Source organism: Athene cunicularia (assembly GCF_003259725.1).
Source record: "Athene cunicularia isolate RWA chromosome 20 unlocalized genomic scaffold, athCun1 chr20_part1, whole genome shotgun sequence".
Taxonomy (NCBI): Eukaryota; Metazoa; Chordata; class Aves; order Strigiformes; family Strigidae; genus Athene; species Athene cunicularia.
In genome coordinates, this window is record NW_020799125.1 from 9,233,089 (window position 1) to 9,241,890 (window position 8,802).

At 41.8% G+C, this 8,802-nt stretch overlaps 1 protein-coding gene across 1 annotated transcript; it reads right to left on the bottom strand.

The window, feature by feature from the left end:
- Nucleotides 1–1,660: 1,660 nt before the first annotated feature.
- Nucleotides 1,661–8,754, bottom strand: OSER1 (oxidative stress responsive serine rich 1). Its single transcript, XM_026862260.1, has 4 exons — nucleotides 8,374–8,754; nucleotides 5,406–5,522; nucleotides 3,493–3,606; nucleotides 1,661–2,743 (listed from the first exon to the last, which is right to left on the bottom strand). Exons 2-4 carry the CDS (start codon nucleotides 5,480–5,482, stop codon nucleotides 2,050–2,052), a joined length of 885 nt encoding a protein of 294 aa, XP_026718061.1. The 5' UTR covers nucleotides 5,483–5,522; nucleotides 8,374–8,754; the 3' UTR covers nucleotides 1,661–2,049.
- Between the last annotated feature and the right edge of the window lie 48 nt (nucleotides 8,755–8,802).

The following is an 8,802-nucleotide window of genomic DNA, read 5'->3' on the forward strand; positions in this document are numbered from 1 at the left end:
TTTTTTTTTTTAAAAAAAAAGGTTTCTATATAATTTTTTTTTTTTCTGCTGACAAATGTGCATCATTACATTTATATAGTACTGGTTCAGGAAGCTCTTGTCGGTGATGCAATTATGCTGGTAACTGAAATGAAAGTGTAGGTGAGGCAGTATGTAAATATCAATAACTAGAATTACCATAGAATTTAGATCATGAGTAGATGGGCTTCTAAACTTTCATTTAAGTAATTAAATTCATTATAAATTACATCCTAGATTTCAATCCTTTCTCTAACGGCAGTACTGAGCACTTGACGCTGCCATCCTAAACCCAGCAGGTGCAGGTCTGTGGTGACTTATGAAAGAAACGGTAAAAAGCAGTGGGGCCCTCAAGGGCATTCTCAACCCCACAACGGTGCTGTGGCTGCTGCCTGTGAGCATCTAGGAACACTAAAAAATAATTGAGAAGGTCATTCGGCACTTTGCAGCCCAGTATTGCAGAGAACAGTCACCAAACAATTGCCTTGAACTCAGAACACAGGTGGAAGAAACATAGCTGTTTAAGAGCAGGGAAATGGAAGGGAGATAAGGGATCCAAGTGCACTCTGCAAGAGGTAGACGACACTTCAGAACTGGCAAAACAGGTAAATTTGCATGGCCACTTATTTCTAAGATACAAGGTAATTGCCACAGGAATGACAAAAAAAAACAAGAGTAACACCAAAGGATTGTGCAGGGAAACATTTTGTCTCCACTTCTTCTCCAGACCTGTCAGATCAGGAAAGTTTGGGTGCTGCAAATACTAAAGACACACTTAACAGAACTCATCTCTCCCTCAACAGACCATATTATTTGATAGGATGCTCCTTCACTATATGCATATTTTTAAAAGACAGATTGTGCTGATGCACACAAAGTATGGCAAGCTGGCTGTTGCTGAGGTAGTAAACTTCAGGAAGAATGCAAAGCTGGACAATTAAAGTGAAACTGGTTTAGTAAAAAGGCTGGAGGGGAGAAGAAAGAAAACACAGTGCTCCAGATTGCCCTACTGTGCAGCTGACAACTGTTCACTCAAGTCTACAAGTCTTAATATTTGTAGGGGTATACCTGGTGTTACAGAGCAGGCTGAACAAAGCTGAAAAAGCCCCCAAAAACGCCAGAGTGCATGAATTAAGATCAATGAAGTGAGCAAATGCTATTTAAATCTTCATAAAAAACACACTGAACAGAGTCCATCATCTCATTTTCCTTTGGTTAACTGAAGAAGCAATCCCCCTGAAGAAAGCAGGGTATTTCTCCTGGTGTAGACAAGTCTCTAAGGCTTTTTAGGCATTCAACAAAAAGTTACGCTCCCTTTACATTTTCCACTAACCAACACTACAAAGATGAGAATAAACTTTAGGAACAATCCTGCTTTGATCATCCAAGTTTCTTTTCTCATCAGGCAGCCTTGCAAGCAAATGTTATGTTAACCTTAGAGCATCTGACTACATTAACATCATCAAAGATAGGGCAGGAGGGTGCCTGTTCAGCCAACCAGAAATAAAGACTCTTTAGGCACAAAGAAATAACAATGCCTCCAACCCAAAAAAAGACAACTGTCTCCTGAATTGGCCTAGAGCAGTAATAGTACCAGGAGGAGGAGATGGTCACTCCTTTATGAAATACAATCACCAGTGTCAACCACCTGAGATTGAAGCAATTTCAAACAAGCTGAATTACACCAAGTTTCTCACAATAAGAGCAATAATCACCAATCAATCTAGAGACTTTTCCAACAAACTGAAACAGGAGGACTTGGAAAATAAAGTAGAATTTCCCAAGCATTAGGTCTCTTAAGTATAGACAAGTATACTCTAAACACGCTGACCATGTTTACTTCATTATCCATTCCAACCTTAAACTAATGCTTAAGCTAAAATGTCCAGCTTAAATAATGAACATCAGCTAAGATGCAAAAAAGTGTTTTTATTGCAAGCACAGTGAGCAGGGAGTAGGTTGCATATCAAATGCCTGTGATGGAGGGCAGAATTAAACCATCCACTCTTCTCTTTTTAGTTCTCATTGCTGTCAGGTGTACATCATTTCTGCCATATGAGACATTTTCTTTGGAATATACAAATAATATTCCATGTATCCCGAAAGATCTTCAATAGTCACATCATCCACAAAGGCCCTGGCTTGCTCAGAGCAAGAGCGTGGAGAACTTGAGGGAGTTCTTGATGGCAAAGTCTGGGAGTGATCCTCAGAAACTGTTGTTCTATCAGGTGCCAGTGGGAGGGTGTTCTGCAAGCCAGAGAATTTGTACACTTCCATATCTTGCCATCGTTTACACTGACAGGCTCCACCTGAACATGCACATGGCTTATTCCTGTTCAGCCTGGCCATAGATTCAAAGTCAGAAAGCTCCGTAGTCTTTAGGCTGGCTTTGGACACTAGAGGAACAGCAGCTGGAGAGGTGTCCTGTCTGTTCTCTGACGCTGACTGCGTAACAGAAGCTCCCGAAGACTCAACATCAGCTCCCCTCTGGCCAACATCAGGAGCAATACTGCACTGTTCATCTGCACAAGCTTCCTTTGGGATGTGCATGCCAAACCCACTGCTGTCATCCTGGGCATCAATTTGGCCCTTGTGCACTAGCTGGTTACACGTGGAATGAGATTTTGTGCTGCAATGGATAAACTTTGGAGGATGAAGAATCGGAGACTTGGAACGCCTGCGACGCTGCGTTCTCACAACTCCTCTTGAAGGCTTCTTCATAGACCTACCAGGGGAAGATATAAAAAGTAATGAAGATTCACTAAGACTTGTTGCTGGAATGCAAGTAACACTGAATGAAATCTCTGCTGCATATATATGGCATGCAAGAGCTTTAAGGCTCAGAGTACTTGCTCAGGGTATTCTGCTATCTTGGAATTTTACTTTATTCTAGACAAGATAAGCTGTACAAAAGGAACACCTGAAAAATGAAACTAAAAGTGCATGCTTTTAAGGTTAGAAAATGAGTAAAGCATGTGAGGCCTGACAATGTAACCTCTAAGGAAAGGACAAAGCACAAGAAGACAGCACAAAACTAATGAATCAAGAGCAAGGAGTGGTTCTTCTTCAGTAGATGAGCATTAAGTTCTATTTAGACACTCCAGAAACTGATTCTTTAGTTTAATCTAGTTCCCAAGGCAGTGACAGCTTCTGCAGTGTCGAACAATGATTCAAAGAGATGCATCCATGATTGTCCAATTCAAAACCTGCAGTTCATGTTTATATTAAAAAACATCTATAACGTTTAGCAACCCATAGCTGAACAGCATTTCCTTTCACTTCACTTAATTGTAAAGAAGAACAGTAGTCACATATGAACAGGAAAGACTGGTGTAGAGTATTTTAAGTACTCCTTAATAAAGAAAACTTGGATCCTTTATTTAGGGTTGCAGCTACTAGAAACCTTGTTTACTTAAAATTCCCTTTCAATGCAGTGTCATTTGAGGTAGTCTGACAATCCCAAGTTTCTCTTACCCATGCCAGGTTTCCTTAGAAGTACATGCATTTTTAGGTTTGGTTTCATCTACCACTGTTCTAACCAGTGCTCTTGGACTTGTCCCTTCACCCACAGAGAGAGAAGCAGTAGATCTGTGAAAGACAGAATGAAAAGTTAACAGCCTAGACTGGTTAGCGTTATGAATATGAAAAACTTAGGAACCTTCTTTCCTAGAAAAGATTGCTCCAAATCATTTACAATGTGTATTAAAAGACTGCCCACAAAGAAGACCCAAATCAGGAAGATAGTGTTTACACATTCCTATCTCAAAAGTTTGTAAACCAGACTCTTTCACCAAACACGATGCCATCAGCAACTGGACTGCAAATCTGAACTCCACACGTCAATGACAAAGCACACACAGTGCCTAAATTTCAGTTTCCCGGGAGAGGGGAGGGGAAAAACACCATCACTGAAGAAACATGTCTCTTTTTCCAGAGACAAATAAGCCATTCTTTCCTAAAAATAAATGTTCTTTGGACATAAATAGACTTAACTGAAGAACACTTAAGCCTCTGACTAGGACAACATAAGCTAAAACTCTTCATACTATGGCAAATTCAATCACTGAGCAAGAGAGTTGTGCCAGATCTTCAACTTCTATTCAAGCTAGGGACCTTAGAAGATTTACTAACTTTTCTGGTGCTATAAATTCATCCCAAACTCCCATTTTCAAGGAGGTGTAATAATCTCAAGAACAATTTTTCCAAGGTGTGACTTCACATATTACACTAGAATTCACAAGGAAATTATTTTCCAAATCCTGTATTAGACTAGTTTGTAAGCAGAACGGATTCCCTGAAAAGTGGAAGCAAGTTGCCACACTCAGATATAATATAGGGTTAACTGATATTTAATAAAGTCTAAACTATTAGTCAAACATCTACTATTTTCCATTTAAAGGACAATGAACACAGAGCAGAAAATTGAAGGCCAACAGAAAAACTCAAAAGTAATTAAATATGCCTGATTGGGGGGTGGGACTAGAGATACTGAAGAAATAAAGAGGCATTTGCATGGTGATTAATTTATAATGAATTTAATTACTTAAATGAAAGTTTAGAAGCCCATCTACTCATGATCTAAATTCTATGGTAATTCTAGTTATTGATATTTACATACTGCCTCACCTACACTTTCATTTCAGTTACCAGCATAATTGCATCACCGACAAGAGCTTCCTGAACCAGTACTATATAAATGTAATGATGCACATTTGTCAGCAGAAAAAAAAAAAATTATATAGAAACCTTTTTTTTTAAAAAAAAAAATCAGATAAAAATGATCATCACCAACAGAGGACACATGCTGCTTCTGTTCTGCTACCTAGGACAGGGAGGGTAAGTGCCCCACAAGCAAGACAGACAGCACAAAAAGCATTCTTTCTCATTTAGTGATTTTGGTTAGAAATAGGAAACTTGTAAGTGACAGAAATTAAAATAGTTTGTGTGGGAATCATGCACCGAATCTAATGCTCTCCTTTATTGACATGGAAAGAACGTTTCTCTCCTGGGAAAAGATAGGAGTTTATTCTCATGACAGGCCTTCAGAGCCATGACAATATGCTGACTTCAGTAGCAGAGGTCTAGTGCTATGGACATAACCTCTGGCAGCCAGATTCATGCCAAAATTAATTTCAAGCATACTGTCAGCTGCTGGCCATTGCTAGGTTTGTTTCGAGCCTGTTGGGAGCTAACAGCGATCAAACAAATTACAATTCCTTGAGAAGTGCAGTTTACAGCTGTTGACTTTATTCAGTTTAACTAGAATGAAGGCTTTCAGTGCTTAACTTTTTGCAATTACCTCATTTCTTCAAATTCAACAGCAAGGGTGTTCCCTTCGAGTCCATCTGTAAAATGTTAACTCCGTACCTCCCGGGGGTGTTACTTACCCAGCTGTGTCAACTCTTAGCTTTTTGAATGCTGTCTGCAGGCTTTCCTCTTCTCCTTCCTTAGCTTCCGTTTTCATTATTGGGATAGCCAGAAGGTGACGGAGTTACCATGTACTGCTACAAGCAGAAAAAACACATCAATGTAAGAACCTTGTTAAAAACATTAGTTGCCCAGCAGCACTGTAATACATGAAAATAAACTCAAAATAGCACACAAAGCTGAGGTCATTCTAGCAGAACATTTTTGAAAGTTGATTCATAACAAGCTTTATGATACCAAACAGCCTCTTGTACAACTACATAGGTGAATCGGCAATTTAAACTAAAATCTGGTGTCAATAGCATCTTGCACATCCATTACTGTCTAGACACTCTATTTGTCTTACAGTGTTACCAGAGTAATTGCAGAAGAGGTGAAAGGCAAAAAGGACTACCACCATAGAAAGAGTTGTCTTTCTACAACTGCTATTCCCAATCTTAGGACTTTATGTTACATACATACTTAAAAAATCCCAAATCAGCAGATTTTTCTTAAAAGACACTTTTAAGCTAAACATACTTTTTTGAATTTGTGTCTAGATCTCAGCAAGACTTACACATTCCTATCAGAACATCGTCTTTTGATTGTAAAAAGCCACTGAAATTTTCTGGTATCAGGTCTTGAACAAGTACAAATGCAAATAAGAATACAAATAGCAAACAGTATAAGCCTTGTTTTAAATAAAAAAGGAATTGATAAAACCTGGCTGATGTTTTGGTTTTTTTTTTTTTAATCTACCCCAGCCATCATTTAATCTAGCTACAAAGGAATCTCAAATCTTTAGAATTTGATGCTTTTTGGTGCCTAACAGTTCTGTAATCATGGGCACATCCTACACCAGCCATGCTTCCACTACAATACTCAATAAAGGTTCGCCTCCTTAGCACAGGCTTTGCTTTTGCTGAGCAGAAACCACATTTCCACACCAGACTACCCCAAGCTCAGTATTTGTTGAAGTTTACCTGGCTGACTAGCCATTTAATGCTTTTGATTTGACCGCTTCTGGAAAAACAGGGCCATTTGGTGTCGGTGCCATTACTGCCTGAGCCTTCGACCACACTGTATGGGTTGTAACGAGATCACCTTCTCAGTCTTTTTTTTTAAATTACAAGGTTGTCATACTTGACAACATTCTACAACAAGATTGGTTTAGTAGACAAGGGGAGAGCAGTGGGTATTTTCTACCTGGACTTCAGTAAAGCTTTTGATACGGTCTCCCACAGGACCCTCACAGAGAAGGTGATGAAGCACAGGCTGGATCAGTCAGTAAAGTGGACTGAAGAGTGGCTGAATGGCTGGGCCCAGAGGGTGGTGATCAGTGGCACAAAGTCTAGTTAGAGCTCAGTAACTAGCAGTGTACCTCGGAGGTCAATACTGTGTCCAGTCCTGTTTAACAGCTTCATTCATGATCTGGATGATGCAGCAGAGAGCACCTTCAAGAAGTCTGCTGACACCAAACCAGGATGAGTGGCTGATACACCAGAGGGACCTTGACAGGCTGGAGAGAGGGGCCAACAGGAACCTCATGAACTTCAACAAGGGGAAGTGCAAAGCCCTGCCCCTGGGGAGGAACAAGCCCATGTGCCAGCACAGCTTTGCAGGAAAGGCCCTAGGGGTCCTGGGGGACACCATGATGGACATGAGCCAGCAATGTGCCCCTGTGGCAAATGCACTGTTGGTATCCGTGGCTGCAGGTCGAGGGACCTGATCCTTTCCTCTCTTCAGCACTGATGAGGCCGCAGCTGGAGTGCTGTGTCCAGCGCTGGGCTCCTCGCTGCAAGAGGGACACTGACATGCTGGAGAGAATCCGGTGACGGAGCACCAGCACAGGCTGCCCAGGGAGGCTGTGGAGTCTCCCCCCTTGGAGATATTCAAAAGCTGCCTTGACATGGTCCTGGGCAACTGGCTTGGGGTGGCACTCCTTGAGCAGGGGTGGGGAGGGGACCTTCAGGGATCCCTGCCAACCTCAACCGTTCTGTGATTCTGTATGGTCCTGAAGCTCTAGGAATCCATTACAAAGGTAACTATCCAAACCCAGCAAATGATAACAGGTCCTGTAACCAAAACATGCTTATACAGAGCACTAACTACCTAATAATACAGCAATAATGCCTACATTAGTACTACTTTTACCAACTAAGCACCAGCTTTTCTGTAGCATAGAAAAAGTCTCGGTGAAGAGAGGAGTACTCTGAACCTCTGCAGCTCAGTTATGCAGATACAGAGCAGTAATTTCTCTTCCCTCACAACCTCATTCCAGTTGGAGGCGGCAGCTCTCCCTGCTTTTCTTCCAGCTGCTCTCTCTGCTATGATTTCATCTGGATGCCCTGTATTGCAGACAGCTACTATGACACACACAGAAGGATAATGCATCATAACAACTTCAAGGCACACACTGTCCAGTGAGTCAGACTGCAAGTAAACATGAGAGGAGGAAGCCAGTGCAGAGACTGACAACGTGATGCTCATCTGAGCAAGTTGTTATTTTATATACTCTCTTAGTTAAATACTACTGCTCTGGTGAAACATATGGTCCCCACCTCCATCAGATTTTTCTTGACCCAAAAAGACGATTCTTTAAAATTCCGCTAACAATCCTTTTAAAAAAAAAAACAAAACCAAACAACAAACACCTGTATTTATATAACCTTAACAAGAAAATGGAGAGTCGTTTTTAAATCACTGTACCATATTCAAAAAATACTACTGGTTTTAGGCTAAATATTTTATCACACTAGCCATCACAACTGACACAGTAAACCCTCAAATGATGCAGAATTTATTCTGATAAAAACCCGTTCTGTGATAACTACATAGAAGCTTAAGCATTTTAGACAAAGCAGCCAACTAGCACCGACATTAAGCAAAAAATGAATTGCTGTGAAAAACAACCAAATTTTAACATTGTGTCAAACACCACCTTGAAACATGTTCTTTATCTCCCAGGAAAACACATATCCGCCCTTTCCCATTTAATTTTCAGCTATTTCCGAGCAACATGGGACTACAAACGTAGCTTGGAGTACTGCAAGCCATGCACCGCTACTCATAAAGTTACGATGGGACAGTGCACAGGCACATCCATTTCGGTGCAGAGGGATTAAGAGATCCAAGGCGCTCAGGGCCAAGGCGCTCGGCAGCGCTGCGGGCACACCGAGCAGGGACGCGGGGGTACCGCGGGGCAGCGCACGGCCAGAGGGACAAGCGGCACCGGCGGTTCCCTGCCCGCCCACAGCCGGCTGCCGCCCGGGACCGCCCGCCGAACGCTTCAGGGGCTTTCACACCCCCCGTGCTTGCCCGCCCTCAGCCCCGGGGAGCCCCCAGGCCCAGCGGCACCGACTTTCTAGCCCGCAGCCC

Excerpts from the sequence above, each read along its gene's own strand:
- OSER1 (XM_026862260.1), bottom strand. The coding sequence starts at position 5,482 with ATGAAAACGGAAGCTAAGGAAGGAGAAGAGGAAAGCCTGCAGACAGCA. Across the intron at positions 3,607-5,405 it reads CTAAGAGTTGACACAGCTGG|ATCTACTGCTTCTCTCTCTG; the intron begins GTAAGTAACACC and ends TGTCTTTCACAG. Across the intron at positions 2,744-3,492 it reads TCTAAGGAAACCTGGCATGG|GTCTATGAAGAAGCCTTCAA; the intron begins GTAAGAGAAACT and ends TTCCCCTGGTAG.